Genomic DNA, 18,831 nt, shown 5'->3' on the forward strand with positions numbered 1-18,831 from the left:
AATTTTTCTCATTGTTTTCTTCAGCAAATAAAAGCTGATACTTATAAAATTTCAGCAGCACACTCTCCCTCACCCAATTCCACAGTATTTTCATGGATTGTAGAAAACTAGTGTGAAGTGTTTGCAGGACACTTAAGGCATATTTTTGGAGTGAGTTCTAGAAGTTCCTGTACTTTAAATTTATGGTGCTAGATATAACAGTGGAATTTTCTAGCTACTGTATATCTGGCTTCTTATTAATAATAGTACAGTAGCAAAATACCTGATTATAGAAAGCTTTTCCTTTTTCTAGGCATTTTAGCTTCTATTAATTTCTCTGTTCAGGTATTCTGAAGTGGATTTCCAATGTCATTAGCCAAATGCAAGAGGAGTAGGTGGGATGGTGGAGTGGAGTCAGCCAGAAGTAACAGGTTCCATCTGTTTCTGCAGAAAATTAGTTGTGTCACCTTGGCCGAATCCCTAGCATTGCAGCTTCATTATCTTAAAGACGGAGAGACTGAATTGTGACATAATAAAGGCCCTTCAAATATGAGATTATATAAAAATAATTCATAAACTCATGTAAATATAAGATTTTACACTGTGTTTGCCAGGCATTCTACTTGCAAAGGAAAACCTTTAAACCTTAAAAAGTCTGGATGACTATACACAAAATGTGCTAAAATGATACAAGAATTAATAGTCATCATTTGTCATGCAGAAAGAAAAAGTTTAAACTACACCCCTACATCTTAAATCCTTAAGAGGTTTATTAATTATAGTTCTCCAAACTTCACATCCAGCGTCTCTGTGACCTCAGGCCTTTGGCCCTATTTCTATATAAGACCAAACGCGGGGGTGGGAGTGGGTCTGAAAGCGCTCTATTAAGGTCAGCCATTCTGTGTAAGCTCAGGGGTATCTAAGTATTTTTTAGAAGGCGCTCCGCAGCTTCCGGACGGGTTGACTCTCTAAAGGATGAAAGGCGGCTCCGTCTACATAACTTGACCAAAAAAGAGTGTGATCTCAGACGCAGGGAAGGGGGCGTGGAATTACAACCCAGAGTTTACTCTTTACTTCCCTCTCTCGAACGGCGCGTCCTCGCCAAGCGCTCGGAGGACCGGGCGGGGCAGTTACAGGCACCGAGACATTCAGGGGGGTCGGACCCAGGAAGCCGGCAATGCCCGGGCTCTGCCTGTACCTGCAAACCTGTAATAATAAGTGGGCGCTCCATGGGACCACCTCGAGACGCCTCCAGCCTAAGAGGGAAGAAGCTAGAATCTGACGCCTGCTTTACTTAGGTTTAGGACCTCCCCGCCCGGGTGGGGGCGTGTCTCCTCGCTTAGGGGCGGGGCGTTCCTGGCCCGGAGTAACCAGTGCGACCCCTGGCGCCCCGTCCTCGTCTCCACTCCCGGCTCCGGACTGCCGGTGGGGCGGGGTCGTAAAACGCCTGGGAACTCCAGGTACCCGTCCCGTTGCCAGGCGATGGGGGGAGGAGGAGGGGCTGAGGAGAAAGAGGAGCGGCGCTCGGCCCGACCGGGGAACGCGTAGGAGAGGCGGCCGCGCAGCCGCCCTACCACCCTTCGGGCCCTCGCGCTCCGACCCAACCCTGGAGCCTGAGCTGCGCATGCGTCGCGCGAGCTGCCGCCTCCGCCTCTAGTAGGGCTCGCGGCGGGGCTGAGCGTCCGGACTCGCTGTCGGAGCCGCCCAGGAGCCAGGGCGCCGGAGGGCAGGCGCACGAAGAAGGAGCGCCGCGTCCACCGCGGCTGAGAAAAATGGTGTTCGAGTCGGTGGTCGTGGACGTGTTGAACCGCTTCTTGGGGGACTATGTGGTGAACCTGGACAAGTCCCAGCTCAATCTGGGCATCTGGGCAGGTAACGAGACCGCCGCTGCCCCTCCATTTCGCCTCCCTCCCGTGATCCAGTTGCCGGAGCCCGGCCCTGCCTCCGTGGGGCCTCGGGCCCCTCGCTGCCACCTGCCGCCGCCCTCGTTTGGGTCAGATTACATAGAGCCGGGCGGCAGTTGCGGGGCCTCCGCCGGCAAGTTATTTTTTTGCCGGAGGGGAGTGGGGTCTCGGGTGCGGGATGAAAAGGGCCCCCTTTTTCCGCTGAGGGGACCCGCAGTGGACTCCAGGGGTCTGGAGTTCACATTCCACAGAGGCGCCCTTTTCTGCCTCTCGCGGTCCGGTTTCAGCTGTGCTGGGCGAGGGGCGGCCACAAGACACACCTGGACTTGGTCTGGTGCCTGTCATTTCCCCCCCGCCCCCCCTTGGGTTGTGACGGAGGCCCCGGGCAGCCCACGGAGTGTCGCACGCCGCCTCGCACGTGAAAGCAAGGTGCTGTGACCGAAGACGCCCTCTTCCTTCCTCGCCCAGTCTCCGGGTACCGCTAAACCGTGCTGGTTTCTCGGCTCCCCTTTCCGGCCTCACCACCTGGAGTCCCGGTGACTCGCCTGGGTTCGGCTGATGACACAGAGTGAAAACTCCTGGTCATAATTACTCGAACTGTTTGTTGTGTGTTTTCAATTCAAGACCTGACCCAGCAGGGTGTCACGCTTGTTAAGGCTCTGGGGTTTTGTGGATAACAGTGAGTTACTGAATTTTTTAAGAAACTAGGTGCGCTGTGCAGCATCTCAGACCTACAAAAGACGGGAATGAACCTGTCCTTAGGTTGCTGAGATGGTGAAGGACCGACGCTTTACTTTGTGTCCGTTTATTCTGGTGCGCTTCCTTATTTGGAGTTTCATTTTTAGTGCTTCCACTGTTTTTGTATTATACTTTTATCTATTTTAAACACCCATTAGAAATTAGATTCCTTTTCTTTATGAAATGCGTCTCCCAGGCCAAAGCTAGAGTTAATTTTTGTGTGTGAGTAGTATATTGTTTCTTTTTTTTTAATTTTACTGTTCTTGAATATGCCCCTGCAGCCTTCTTCTAAAGTACTTATTTATCTTAATATTTCTCCTTTATGAAATAGTGTAAATAGATAATTTAGTTTGATAAAGAAAACCTCTTGTTACTACTGTTGGCATCTAGTACCTTGATAGAGAGTGGGACTACAGGAACTAAGGACATAAATGCTAGCTCATCACTCTGACTAGTACCAGAAATTTGCAGATGGTTTTAATCTGTGTTGCTTCTCATTTGCAAAATATAAATGATAAAACTGGTCTCCACCTACCTCATTAGGAAGCCTTGAGAACATTGTGTTGTGCTTTGACCTATACTGGAAAATGGCTTCTACATTCAAGGTGGAGGTTTGTGTGGAGTGTGATTAATCAACACATTTGTTCATTTAAAATTTGCATACACTAAATTCACTCTTGTGATGTACAGTTCTGTCAGCCTTGACAAATGCAAGGAAGCAAGTATCCACCACCACAATCTTGATACAGCAAAATTACACGAAGACCTCAAAATTTCCTCTGCTGCCCCTTTGTAGTCTCCCACCCAACCCCCATCCCTTCTCCTGGCAACCCCGATCTGTTTTCATCCCTACAGTTTCTAGAGTGCCGTATAAACGGAATTATGTGGTATGTAGCTTTTGGGGTCTGATTTCTTAATTTCACTCCTTTCACTTATACAAATGAATTTGAGAGGCATCCATGTGTTGCATGCATCAGTATTTCATTCCTATATTTTTGAGTAATATTTTATTGTATCGAAGTCCTGTAAATGTTTATCTGTTCCCCAGTTCAGGGACATTTCAGTTGTTGGTGATTATGAATAGAGCTACTGTAAACATTCATGTGTATGTTTTTGTGTGGACATAAATTTTTATTTCTTTTTGGGATTTCGAGGTTCCATGGTAAGGGAATACTTAATTTATATGAAACTATCGAACTGCTTTTCAAGTGGCTATACCATTTTGCTATCTCACTAGCACTGTATGGGTGTTTAGTTGCTCTACACTCTCACTAGCACTTAGTATTGTCATTTAAAACACTTTTTTTTTTTTAGCTTTTCTAATAGGTAAATAGTGGTAAAGCATTGTGGTTTTCATTTGTATTTCCTTAGTGATTGAGGGCATCTTAGTGAGCATCTTTTCATGTTATTCCTTGCTGTTTGTATATTTCTGTTGGTGAAATGTCTGTTCAAATCTTACTCATTTTAAATTGGATTTTCTGTTGAGATTTAATTCACATACCATTAAATTCACCCTTTTAAAATGTACAATTCAGTGTTTTTTAGTATAGCCACAAAATAGTGCAACTGTCACCACCATCTAATTCCGGAACATTTTCAACACTCCAAAAATAAATCTTATACCTATAAACAGTCAGTACAGATTTATCCCCACCCTTCCTCTGGCAACCACTAATCTACTTTCTGTCTTCTGTGGATTTGCCAATTCTGGACATTTCATTTAACTGGAATCACAGGGACTTCCCTGGTGGCGCAGTGGTTAAGAATCCACTTGCCAATGCAGGGGACATGGGTTCAATCCCTGGTCCGGGAAGATCCCACCTGCCACGGGGCAGCTAAGCCTGTGTGCCACAACTACTGAGCCTGCACTCTAGAGCCCGCGGGCCACAACTACTGAAGCCCGCGCGCCTAGAGCCTGCGCTCTGCAACAAGAGAAGCCACTGCAATGACAAGTCCACGCACCGCAACGAAGAGTAGCCACTGCTTCCCGCAAGTAGAGAAAGCCTGCGCACAGCAACAAAGACCCAACGCAGCCAAAAATAAGTAGAATAAAATAACTAAATAAGTGGAATCACAATATACATGGCCTCTTTTTCTGGCTTCTTTCCCTTAATCTTATATTTTCTTTTTTTTTTTTCTTTTGCGGTACGCGGGCCTCTGACCGTGTGGCCTCTTCCGTCGCGGAGCACAGGCTCCGGACGCGCAGGCTCCGGACGCGCAGGCTCAGCGGCCATGGCTCACGGGCCCAGCCACTCCGCGGCACGTGGGATCTTCCCGGACCGGGGCACGAACCCATGTCCCCTGCATCCGCAGGCGGACTCCCAACCATTGCGCCACCAGGGAAGCCCTAATCTTATATTTTCAAGGTTCGTTTATATTGTAGCATGTATCAGTATTTCATTCTTTTTTGTGACTAATATTCCATTATATGGATATAACTCATTTTGTTTATCCATTCATCAGTTGATGGACATTTAAATTATTATTTTTCCTTTTATGAGTAATGCTGCTGTGAACATTCATGTACAAGTTTTTCGTGAGCATATATTTTAAATGCTCTTGGGTATATACCTAGAAGTGGAATTTCTGAGTCATATGGTAACTTTTTTAGACTTTTTGAAGAACTTCCAAACTCTTTTCCAAAGTGTTTTTTTATTGTTGAGTATTGAAAGTTCTTTAAATATTATGGATACAAGTCCTTTGTAAGATACATGATTTAAAAATACTTTCAGTCTTTTCCAAGTCTACTTTCGCAAAATAAAAGTTTAAAATTTTGATCAATTCCAGTTTATCAAAAAATTTTTATGTCATGCCTTTTTTTTTCCTTTTAATTTATTTTTGGCTATGTTGGGTCTTCATTGCAGTGCACGGGCTTCTCATCGCGGTGGTTTCTCTTGTTGTGGAGCACTGGCTCTGGGCACGTGGGCTTCAGTAGTTGTGGCTCAAAGGCTGTAGAGCACAGGCTCAGCAGTTGTGGCACGTGGGCTTCAGTAGTTGTGGCTCAAAGGCTGTAGAGCACAGGCTCAGCAGTTGTGGCACATGGGCTTAGTTGCTCCACAGCATGTGGGATCTTCCCTGACCAGGGCTCGAACCTGTGTCCTCTGCATTGGCAGGCAGATTCTTAACCACTGCGCCACCAGAGAAGTCCCAATGTCTTGCTTTTTATGAGTCAGTTGTATCTGTGAAGTCTTTTCCTAACCCAAAGTCACAAAGATTTTCTCTGTTTTATTCCAGAAGTTTTATAATTTTATATTTTACATTTTTGTAAATGTAAAATTTCTGATCCATTTTTGTATAAAGTGCAGTATAGGTTGAAGGTTGGGGTTCCTTTGTTTGCATGTCGATACAAATGTCCAATTTTTCTAGCATGAGTTGCTTAAAAGAATATCCTTTCTCCATCAAATTATCTTTGAACGTTTGTAAAAAAATCAGTAGACTTTATATTTTGTGGGTTTATTTTTGAACTGTATCTGTTTCAACGATCTGTGTGTCCATCTATTCACCTATACCATGCTTATCTTGATAACTGTAACTTTATAGTGTCTTGAAATCAGGTAGTGTGATCCCTCTAATTTTGGTGTTTACCACATTTAAAAAATAATGTGTTAGTGTTTTATGTATCAAAGTTGGTTATATTTTGTTAAATGAAGCTTTGAATAATAGCTAGAATTGTAAAAAATTCTTGGAGAATTTAAAAAGCAATAGCTTTTTTTTTTTTTTTTGGTACGTGGGCCTCTCACTGTTGTGGCTTCTTCCGTTGCGGAGCACAAGCTCCAGACGCACAGGCTCAGCGGCCATGGCTCACGGGCCCAGCCGCTCCGCGGCACGTGGGATCTTCCCAGACCGGGGCACGAACCCGTGTCCCCTGCATCAGCAGGCGGACTCTCAACCACTGCACCACCAGGGAAGCCCAAAGCAATATTTTTTTGATAAACTTAGAGGATTAAAAAATTCTTTGAAAATTTCAATAATAGAAGCTAAATGCTACGTATGAAAAATGTTAAGATGATGGGCTTAATATTTTATGGTCTAATATCAGAAGGGTCTATTAGTTTTAAATGTATGGTTTTGCTAGGTTTCTGTGTAATCCAGCCAATTTCACTATTGGCATATGAATAGTATGAATTAGTATACAGGAGTTAAATAGATAGTTTCATATCTAATAATGGAAAATTCGTTTCAGAGATGGCTCTTCGGAAATTAGAATTCATTTTTCCTTAGAAACATTGTTATATATGAATGGAGTTTACAAAAACTAATTATAATGCAGCAGAACAGTGCCACTGTACTGGGTCCTGTACAGTATGTAGACTGAGTGCCAGAAACATCTATTTTGTGGAAGGAGAAAGACAAATTGAGTTTTTTCTCAAACTCTTGGCAAATTCTGATGTTGGTAAAGTATACTTTTTATACAGTGTTATTTACACCCTTACACCCTTCCTGTGTATCACCTATTTAGGGAGGTGGTAATATTGATACTTCATAGACTTCAGCTGAAGTTCTCCTCCCTACTTTGCTAAACCATCTAGCATTTAATATTTCCTTCAAGAGCTAGGCTGCATCAGAATCAGTCATACATGCTTGTTAGAAATATAGATTTTTTTGGAACCACTTCCCAGACATTATAATTCATTTATCTAGAGTAGGACACCAAAAAAGTTTTTTTTAAAACAAATGACACAGGGGATTGTGATGTACAACTGGGTGCATTTGAAGAGCACTTTCAGGGCAAAAAATACTAGAAATTCAGGGGCAGAAGTAATAGTAAGTGTGGCTTGTATGATAGAATTATCATTTGTAACATAGAACGTACCTCTTAATGTTATGGTTTTCCTTCTCACTTTCTCTTTGTTTGCTCCGGAATTACAGTACTTGGGCAAATTAAAAAATTTTGTTATGCCTGACATCTTTATGTAACATTAGAAACTCAGATTTCTTCTTCTTTTTCTTAAACTAACTTGCATATTCTGTTTTTGAAATGTTAATCTCTCAGTTTTCTCTTTATATATAGTCTTATATTCAGTGGCCTCTTAATGCATACCCCCAGTATAACAGTAACTCTATAAGAAGATGAAGATTCAGCCAGGGCACAGTTCCTGATTTTAAGAAGTCATTCTTCTGTGATAGGAATATACTGGGAAACCAAACAAATGATTGTCTAGTGGAATTACCAATTAAATATTGGTTTTTCTTTTATGTTCTTGTAACCGAACCAAATTTCCGTCTGCTTGCTGGCATGCAGTAAAGCCAATCTACTGACACCGGATTGTGGTAAAAGAAAGTGCAGCATTTATTGCAGGGCGCCAAGCAAGGAGTCCAGGGCGGCTAGTGCTTAAAAGACCTGAACTCTCCAAAGGCTTTCAGGGAAAGGTTTATAAAGACAGGGTGAAGGAGGGATTTGTGGGGTATGTGAACAGCTCGTGGACATTCTTCTGATTGGTTGGTGGTGAGGTTATTGAGAGTCAGCATCATCAACCTGGAGGTTCCAACCAGTCTGGGGTCTCTGTGATTGTGGGCAGCATACAGTTAACTTCTTCCACCTTGTGGGGGTTTCAGTATCTGCAAAACAGCTCAAAGGACATGGCTCAGAATATTATCTATAGCTTTTGAGGAGGAACTAAAAGTCCTTGACTTTGTTAATGGCTAACTATTATTATTTTGTCTTGCTTGACTGTTTTCCTTTCTTTCTGCATTTTCTCACTTCTCTGATTAAATTTATTCTTTGACTAAAGTTTTTCTGCAGACAAAAGGCAGGTGGAGGACATGGGTGGGTGTCTATCCTGGGAAGGCCTCATAGGGTCCTGCTTGGTTACATTCTAAGATACTTTCATAAAACTTTAGAGTTGAAAGGGAACATTTTATTATGACAAGTAGTCAAACATACATCAGTGTTACAAGATTTTACAGTCTATATCCATATACCCACAATCTAGATTCTACCATTAATTGGATATTAACAGTTTTATTGAGGTATAATTGACATATGGTAAAATGCACATATTTAAAGTCTACAATTTGATAAATCTTAACATATGTGTTCACCTAGGAAATCATCATCATGATCAAGCTAATGAACATATCCATCATGCCCAAAAGTTTGCTTGCCCACACCCCCAGAGACATCCATTATTACTACTTTTTCTACCATACATACCTCTATTTCTGGTATGCTGAGAGGTTTTGTTCAAGAATGTGTGTTGGATTTTGTAAAGTGATTTTTCTGCATCTACTGATATGATCATAGGATTTTTCTATGAGCCACAGGATTGCATTGATTTTTGAATGTGGAACAAGGCTTTAATGCCTGGAATTAATCCCACCTCACCATAGTCTTATTATTTTTATACATTGTTGGATTCAATTTTCTGATACTTTATTGAGGATTTTTGCATCTATGTTCATGAAAGATATTGGTCAGTAGTTTTTCTTTCTTGTAATATTTTCATCTGGTTTTGCTATTAGGGTAATACTGACCTCATAGATGAGTTAGAAATGTTCATATGTTATCTGGAAGAGATTGTAAGGAATTAGTGTCATTTTTTCCTTAAATATTTGGTAGAACATTAGTGAAACCATCTAGGCATTATGCTTTCAGTTTTGAAAGATTATTATTGATTCAGTTTCTTTTATAGATATAGGCCTATTTAGATGATTTTTTCTTGTATGTGTTTTTGTAGAGTGTATTTTTCAAGGAATTGGTACATTTCATGTAAGTTATAACATTTGTGGGTGTGTTTATAATATTTCTTTACTAACCTTTTAATGTCCGTGGGATCGGTAGTGATGGCCCTTCCTTTCATTTCTGATACTAGTAATTTGTGTCTTTTCTCTTTCTTCTTAGTTAACATGGTTAGAGAGTTACCAGTTTTTTTGATCTTTTCAAAGAACCAGCTTTTGGTTTCATTGAAATCTCTATTGATTTTCTGTATTGAATTACATTGACTTCTGCTCTAATTCTTATGATTTCTTTTCTTCTTACTTAGGATTTACTTTGCTCTTCTTTTTCTAGTTTCCTAAGGTGGAAGCTTAGATTATTGGTTTTAGATCTTTCTCCTTTTCTAGTATATGCATTCGATGGTATAAATTTCCCTCTAAGCCCTGCTTTTGCTGCATGTCACAAGTTTTGATAAGTCATATTTTCATTTGACTCAAAATATTTTATGAATTTCTTTTGAGACTGCTTCTTTGACTTATGCGTTATTTAAAGCTAGTGTTTATTTAATCTTCAGATATTTGGGGATTTTCCAGCTTTCTTCCAGAAATCATTACGATTTCTAGTTTAATTCCATTGTGTTCTGAAAGCAAACTTTGTATGACTTCTGTTCCTTTAAATTTGCTAAGGTATGTTTTATGGCCCAGAGTATGACTTATCTTGGTGAATGTTCTGTGTGAGCTTGAGAAGAATATGTAATCTGCTGCTGTTGGATGAAATGTTCTATAAATTTGTTATATCCCTTTATTTTTAATTTGTGTCTTTATATTTAGCATTGGTTTCTTGTCTTGCCATTTGTGGCAACATGGTTGGACCTTGAGAGTATTTTGTTAACTGAAATAAGTCAGATGGAGACAGACAAATGCTATATTTCACTCATATGTGGAGTAAAAAAAACAAACAGGGACTTCCCTGGCAGTCCAGTGGTTAGGACTCCATGCTTCCACTGCAGGGGGCATGGGTTCAATCCCTTGTCAGGGAACTAAGATCCCTCATGCTGTGTGGTGTGGCCAAAAACTTAAAAACAAAACAAACAAAAAAAACCAAAACCAAAGTAAATGAAGAAACCAAACCAATCAAATAACAAATATGTAGATACAGAGAATAGGGTAGTGGTTACCAGAGGGATAGGGGTTGTGGGGAGGGCAAAATGGGTAGAGGGGATCTACTGTATGGTGATGACTGGAAACTAAATTTTTGTTGGTGAGCAAACTGTCTTTTATACAAAAGTGGAAAAATAATTTGTACACGTGAAACTTATATAATGTTGCAAACCAATGTTACCGCAATAAAAAATAATTTAAAAATAATTTAAAAATAAAGTGGGTTTCTTGTAGACACCTTGTAGTTGGGTTTGTTTTTTTATCCACTCTTATCATGTCTCTTTTAATTAGTATGTTCAGACCATTCACATTTAATTTAAAATGATTGTTGATATAGTTGGGTTAATGCATTTATATTTATCATAGTTGTAACTCTTTTTGTTGCATGTCTGTCTTCGCTTTTTAAAATCTCCCCCTCTTTTTCTGCCTTTCTCTGGTTTTAGTTGAGCATTTTATATGATTTAATTTTTTTCTTCTCTCCTAGCATATTAATTATACTTCTTTAGTGGTTTTTTTTTTTTTTTTGTCGTTGCCTTAAAATTGCAGTATACATTTAAAATTTAGAACTAATCTAGGTCCACTTTCAGATAATACTGTCCTGCTTCAGGGATAGTGGAGGTATCTTATAACAGTACTCCATTCCATTTCTTCTGCTCCTTCATAACATTGTTATTATTCATTTCACTTATCCATAAACTGTACTCAATGTACTGTTGCTATTATTATTTAGAACAATTTTCCATTAGACCTTTAAGAATAAGGAAAATAAAAGGCTTAATTTTACCTTAATTTATTCCTTCTCTAATGCTTTTGTAGGTCTGAGTTTCTGACCTCTATCATTTCCTTTCTCTCTGAAAACTTTACATTTCTTGCAAGGGAGGTCCACTGGCAACAAATTCTATCCGTTTTTGTTTGAGAAAGACTTCATTTCTCCTTCACCCCCATCCCCATTACAGATTGTGGTTAAATACATAGAATGTGAAATTTATCATAACCATTTTTAAGTGTACAGTGGCATTAGGTATATTCTCATTGTTGTGTAACCATCACCACATCCATCTCCGGAACTCTTTTTGTCTTGCAAAACTGTAATACTGTTACAGTTTTAATATGTAATACCCATTAAGCAGTAACTACACATTTTCCCTCCCCTCTGCCTCTGCCAACCACCATTCTATTTTGTGCCTCTATGAATTTGACTATTCTAGGTACCCCATGTAAGTGGTATCATGCAATATTTGTTCTTTTGTGTCTGACACATTTCACTTAGCATAATGTCTTCAGGGTTAATCTGTTATAGCATATGTCAGAATTTCATTCATTTTTAAGCGTGAATTATGTCCCATTGTATGTATATACCACATTTTTTTCTCCATTCGTCAGTGGACACAGTGGTTGTTTCAACATTTTAGCTATTGTGAATAATGCTGCTACAAACATGAGTGTACAAATGTCTCTTTGAGTCCCTGCTTTCAAATATTTTTGGTATATACCCACAAGTGGAATTGCTGGGTCTTATGGTAATTAATTTTTTCAGGGACCACGATACTACTTTCCATAGCAGTCACACTGTTTTACATTCTCACCAGTGGTGCACAAGGGTTCCAATTTCTCCGCATCCTCAGAAAGCCATTACTTTCTTTTGTTGATAGTAGCCATCCTAATGGATGTGAGGAGCCATCTCCTTGTCATTTTGATTTGCACTTCAATATTGATTAGTGATTTTGAACATCTTTTCTTGTGCTTATGGGCCATTTGTATATCTTCTTTAGAAAAATATGTGTTCAAGATCTTTGGCCATTTTTAATTGGGTTGTTTGGTTTTGTGTTGTTGAGTTGTAGGAGCTCTTTATATATTCTGAATTAGATGTGTGACTTGTAGATATTTCCTGTTCCATGTGTTGCCTTTTCAATGTTGATAGTGTCCTATGATGTACAAAAATTTTTAATTTTGATGAAGTCCAAATCTTCTATTTTTTGTGGTTGTTGCTTTTGGTGTCATGTCCAAGAAATCATTGCCAAATCGAGGTCATGCAACTTTTCACCTATGCTTTCTCTTAAGAATTTTATAGTTTTAGGTCTGACATTTAAGTCTTTGATCCATTTTGAGTTAATGTTTGGATATAGTGTTGAAAAGACAAATTCCAAATTGAATGATCTCAGTAGCCTTGTCAATAATCATTTAACTATATATGTGAGGGTTTATTTTTGGGCTCTCTATTCGATTGGTCTAAGTTTTTGTGTTCCAGCACCATGCTGGATTTTGTTTCGTTTTTAATTGAAATAGAGTTGATTTACAATATTGTGTGAGTTTCAGGTGTACAGCATAGTGAGTCATTATTTTTGCAGATTATATTCTGTTATAGGTTATTACAAGATAGTGGGTATAATTCCCTGTGGTATATAGTAAATCCTTGTTTCTCATCTATTTTATATATAGCAGTTTGTATATCTTCATCCCATACCCGAAAATTGTCCCTCCTTCTGTCCCTTTCCCCTTTGGTAACCACAAGTTTGTTTTCTATGTCTGTGAACCTGTTTTGTATATACATTCATTTGTATTATTTTTTGGATTCCATATATAAGTGATACAGTATAATGTTTGTCTTTCTCTGACTTTTTTCACTAAGCGTAGTATTCTCTAGGTCTATCCTTCTTGCTGCAGATGGCCGTATTTCATTCTTTTTTATGGCTGAGTAATATTCCATTGTGTGTGTGTGTGTACGTATGTGTGTGTGTCACATCTTAATCCAGTCACCTATTGATGGGCATTTGGGTTGCTTCCATGCCTTGGCTATTGTAAATAGCGCTACTATGAACATTGGGGGGCATGTATCTTTTTTGAATTAGTGTTTTCTTTTTTTCTGGCTATATACACAGGAGTGGAATTGCTGGATCATATGCTAGTTCTATTTTTAGTTTTTTAAGGGACCTCCATACTGCTTTACATTGTGGCTGCACCAATTTACATTCCCACCAACAGTTTATGAGGGTTCCCTTTTCTCCATATCCTCTCCAACATTGTTGTTTGTAGACTTTTGATGATAGCCATTCTGACAGGTGTGAAGTGATATCTCATTGTGCTTTTGATTTGCATTTCTCTAATAATTAGCAATATTGAGAATCTTTTCATGTGCCTATTAGCCGTCCATATGTTGTCTTTGGGAAAATGTCTATTCAAGTCTTCCACCCATTTTTTTTTATTGGATTGTTTATTTTTTTGATATTGAGTTGTATGAGCTGTTTGCATATTTTGGATATTAACCCCTTGTCAGTCACGTCATTTGCAAATATATTCTCCCATTCCATATGTTGTCTTTTTAGCAAGCACCATGTTGTTTTGATCACTGTGCTTTTGTTAGTACATTTCGAAATCAGGAAATGTGAGACTGCCAAGTTTCTTTTGAAGGTTGTTTTGACTGTTTGTGGGTCCTTTGAGATGCCATATGAATTTTTCTATTTCTGCAAAAAACAATGGGATTTTAATGTGGATTACATTGAATCTGTAGGTTGCTTTGGGTAGTACTGATATCTTAACAATATTGTCTTCCAGTCTGTGAACATGGAATGTCTCTCCATTTATATGTGTTTTTACTTTATTTCAACAATGTTTTATAGGTTTTGGGGTATAAATCATTCTCCCTTCCCTCCCCCTCCCCCCATTAAGTTTATTCCTAAGCATTTTATTATTTTTGATGCTATTGTAAATGGAATTTTTTCCTTAATTTCCATCTTGAATTGTTGATTGTTAATGAATAGAAACAACTGATTTTTGTGCCTTTTTTTTTTTTTTTTGCGGTACGCGGGCCTCTCACTGTTGTGGCCTCTCCTGTTGCAGAGCACAGGCTCCGGACGCGCAGGCTCAGCGGCCATGGCTCACGGGCCTAGGCGCTCCGCGGCATGTGGGATCTTCCCAGACCGGGACATGAACCCGTGTCCCCTGCATCGGCAGGCGGACTCTCAACCACTGCGCCACCAGGGAAGCCCCTGGTTTTTATGTTTTGATTGTGTACCCAGCAACATGCTGAATCCATTTATTCTAGCAGTTTTTTTTGTGTGTGGAATATTTAAGTTTTTCTGCATATAAGATCATGCTGTCTGTGAACAGAGAGAAATTTACTTCTTTCTTTCCAATGTGGATGCCTTATTTATTCTTCTTGCCTAATTGCTCTGGCTATGACTTTCTATGTTGAATAAAAGTGGCAAAAGTGGGCATCCTTATCTTGTTCCTGATGTTAGAGGAAAAGACTTGTCTTTCACCATTGAGTATGATGTTCATTGTGGGCTTTTCATATATGGCCTTAATATATTGAGGCAGTTTCCTTTAATTCCTAACTTTTTGAGTGTTTTTATCATGAAAGAATGTTGAAATTTTTTTGAATGCATTTTCTTCATCAGTTGAGGTGATCTGTGTTTTTTCCTTCATTCTGTTAATGAGGTGTATCACATTGATTGAATTTGTATATTGAACCATCTTTCCATTCCTAGAATGTTATACTGAGTAATGGTATATAATTCTTTTAGTGTACCATTGAATTTTGTTTGCTAGTATTCTGTTGAGGATTTTTGCCTCAGTATCCATGGGGGATATTGATATGTACTTTTCCTGTGGTATCTTTGTCTGGCTTTGGTATCAGATTAATGCTGACCTCATATATTGAGTTTGGAAGTATTTCCTTCTCTTCAGTTTTTGGGAAGAATTTGAGGAGGATTGGTGTTCTCTTTTAAATGTTTGGAGAAGAAACTATCTGATCCTGGGCTTTTGTTGTTGTTGTGGGGAGGTTTTTGATTAGTGATGAAATCTCGTTACTAATTATAGATCTGTTCAGATTATGCATTTCTTCATGATTCATTAGTGGTAGGGTGAGTGTTTCTAGGAATTTATCCATTTTATCTAGGCTATCAAATTTGTTGACATACAGCTGCTCATAGTATTCTTACAATCCTTTTTATTTTTGTAAAATTGGTAGTACTATCCCCTCCTTCATTTCTCATTTTAGTTACAGTTGACTCTTGAACAACGCAGGGGTTAGGGGCATCGAACCCCCACACAGTCGAAAATCTGCATATAACTTTACAGTTGGCCTTCCATATCTGTGGTTCACATTCTCGGATTCAGCTATCTATGGATCATGTAGTACTGAAGTACATACTTATTGGAAAAAAATCCACATGTAAGTGGACCCACAAAATTCAAACCTGTGTTGTTCAAGGGTCAATTGTATTTGACTCCTCTCTCTTTTTCTTGGTAAGGCTAGCTAATGATTTATCAATTTTGTTGAACTTTTTTGTTTGTTGTAACAGCTTTTGACTTAAAGTCTGTTTCGTCTAATATCAGTATAGCTATTTCTGCTCTCGGTTATTATTTGCATGGGAAATCTTTTTTAATCCTTTCACTTTTGAGCTATGTGTGGTTTCGAGCTTTTAGTTTCATCAGTTTTCTCTTGGTCTTCTGTTCTTTGTTTTGCTTATGTCTGTTCTAAACTTTATTATTTAATTCCTTCTGGTAGCTTTGGGTGTAGTTAATCTTTTTCTGTTTCTTTAAGATGCAAATTTAGGTTGTTGATTTGGGATTATTTCTTCCTTTTTTTTTTTTTTTTTTTTTTTTGCGGTAAGCGCTGGCCTCCTCTCCCGTTGCGGAGCACAGGCTCCAGATGCGCAGGCTCAGCGGCCATGGCTCACGGGCCCAGCCGCTCCGCGGCATGTGGCATCCTCCCGGACCGGGGCACGAACCCGTGTCCCCTGCATCGGCAGGCGGACTCTCAACCACTGCACCACCAGGGAAGCCCCTGCATAGTATATTGATTCGAAAAAAAAATTCAGAGCACAAAGTATATTGAAGGCTGCCAGTACAAAGAATTATCCATAAATGAAAAGTTTACGCTCTACATTTGAACATTACAGTAGAAAAAACAATAAGTGATACTCCATGTACCTATATCATTCACTGATTGGTCACTACCACAATGGATCAATAAGTTTGTCTAATTGTACAGCTTACCTTTATTAGATGTGTACTGATGTTTATTTCTTGTTTTTTTCCCCAGACGTTATGTGAACGTCTAGACAGCAGTTACTCATATTCAAATTATTGCTTAAAAGTGAAGGCATTCATTTTGTGTAGCAGAATTAAAACAGAGCAAGATATGACAACGTTCCAGTATCTCTAGGAAATCCTCGTTAACCTCACATTGATGGATTAAAAATTTCTTTGCAATTGTTCATTACAAATATATTTAAATACAGTTCATTTTTTCCTGTATTTTCTTATATCATGCTGTGTTGGTAAATTCATATTATTTGTATAATTTTGATGAAAATGTATTCATTAGCAGTGAGCTACAACTGTAGAGGTCAGAACTTATAGTAAATGATGCTTTGGTCAGACATACAAGCTTAGACTAAGTTGAAGGATGAAGGTGAGCCAACAATCATAGTTGGATTCTGTTTCTGTTATACACATTTTTATGATTATTTTCCTTAATATGACATTTAGGAATGAAGTTTACCTGACTTGTTAAAATAAAAGTTATTTGAAAATTTCAATTTTATTTTTTAATAATCTTTTCTTTTTAGGAGCTGTGGCCCTGAAGAATCTTGAAATTAAAGAAAATGCCCTGGTAGGTTTTGACTATAAAAATTGTTGTATTAGTGCAGTTAGCTACATAGACTTCTTCCTGATTTACTTTAACATCTTAAATTATTTGTTTGAGAAAAATTTTAAAAAGTAATTTTTGTAAAATGTGAATTGTGCAAAATGGACTTTTAATCTCCATAAAAGTACAAACTGACAGTGTAATTTTCCCCATTAAAAATATTTCTAAAATTTATCTCTTCCTATATGGTTTCATTTTAGATTGTTAATTTACCTCTCCAGTCATCTTCAGGTTTTTTTTTTCCTAATACCATTTTAATCATTTTTTACTGTAGAATACAGTGGCATGAATTACAGTGTTGTACAACTGTCATCAGTATGTATTTCTAAAACATTTTTGATACTCCAAGGGGAACCCTGTAACCAGTAAGAAATACCTAACTCCCCATTCCCTCTCTCCATATACCTTGCTAACTTCTACTTTGTCTGTCTTAATTTGCCTATTCCAGGTACCTCATATAAATAGAATAATGCTATGTTTGTCATTTTGTGTCTAGTTTACTTATCATAATTCTTTCAAGGTTCATCCACGTTGTAGCATTTATCAGAAAATCACTCCTTTATCTGGCTGAACAATGTACGTATATGCCACATTTTGTCCATTTATCTGTTGATGGACACTTGGGTTGTTTCTGCCTTTTGTCTCTTGTGACTAATGCTGCAGTGAACATTAGCATACATGTCCGTTCAAGTTCTTGCCTTCAGTTCCTGTGTGTAAATACTTAGGAGCGAAATTGCTGGATTATTTGGTAATTTTATGTTTAGCTTTTTCAGGAACTGCCACACTGCTTTCCATAGCAGTTGAACCATTTTACACAGGCATACCTTGGAGATTTTGCAGGTTCATTTCCAGTCCACTGCAATAAAGTGAATACTATCGCAATAAAGCAAGTCACCTGAATTTTTTGGTTTCCCAGTGCATATAAAAATTATATTTACTCATACTGTATTCTCAAAAACCAGTTTACATACCTCAATTAAAAAATAACGCTATTGGGAAAGTGGCGCTGATAGATTTGCTTAACACAGAATTGCCACAAACCTTCAATTGGTTAAAAACAAACAAACAAACAAACAACCCCCCCTCCCCCCGCAGTATCTGGGAAGCGCAACAAAGCAAAGTGCAATAAAATGAGGTATGCCTGAATTCCCACCAGCAATGCATGAGGGTTCTAATTTCTCCACATCCTTGACAACATTTATTTTCTGGTTTTTGATAACAGCCATCCCAGTGGGAGTGAAGTGGTATATTGTTTTGGTTTTCCTTGCACTTCTCTAATGACTGGTGAGGCTGAGCATCTTTTCGTGTGCTTATTGGCCATTTTTATATGTTCTTTGGAGAAATGTCTATTGAAAAGCATTGCTGATTTTTTTTTAATCAAGTGTTTTTTTTTTTGGTTTAGTTTCGGTTCTTTATACATTTTGGATATTTCCCCTTATCAGAAGATATGATTTGCAAATACTTTCTCCCATTTTGTGGGCTGTCTTATGCCTCTGTTAACAGTGTTATGTACAAAATTTTTTTATGCAAAAAAATTTTAATTTTAATGAAATTGACTTCATTTTTTAATTGTTGTTGTTGCCTGTGCCTTTCATGTGATATCCAAGAAATCATTGCCCAATCCAGTGTCCAGAAGATTTTACCCTTTGTTTTCTTCTAAGGTTTTATAATTCTAGTTCTTATGTTAGGTATTTGGTTCATTCTGAGTTAATTTTTGTATATGGCATAAGATAAGGGTCC

At 38.6% G+C, this 18,831-nt stretch overlaps 1 protein-coding gene across 1 annotated transcript in view; it reads left to right on the forward strand.

Annotated features, from left to right (window-relative positions):
• The first annotated feature begins 1,739 nt into the window (after positions 1-1,739).
• Positions 1,740-18,831, forward strand: part of VPS13A (vacuolar protein sorting 13 homolog A) — a 265,502-nt gene continuing 248,410 nt past the window's right edge. The window contains 2 exon segments of the mRNA XM_079706494.1: positions 1,740-1,851; positions 17,012-17,055. Of these exon segments, the coding sequence (XP_079562620.1) occupies positions 1,752-1,851; positions 17,012-17,055 (144 nt within the window). The 5' untranslated portion in view covers positions 1,740-1,751.

Source organism: Hyperoodon ampullatus (assembly GCF_949752795.1).
Source record: "Hyperoodon ampullatus genome assembly, chromosome: 6".
NCBI lineage: Eukaryota > Metazoa > Chordata > Mammalia > Artiodactyla > Ziphiidae > Hyperoodon > Hyperoodon ampullatus.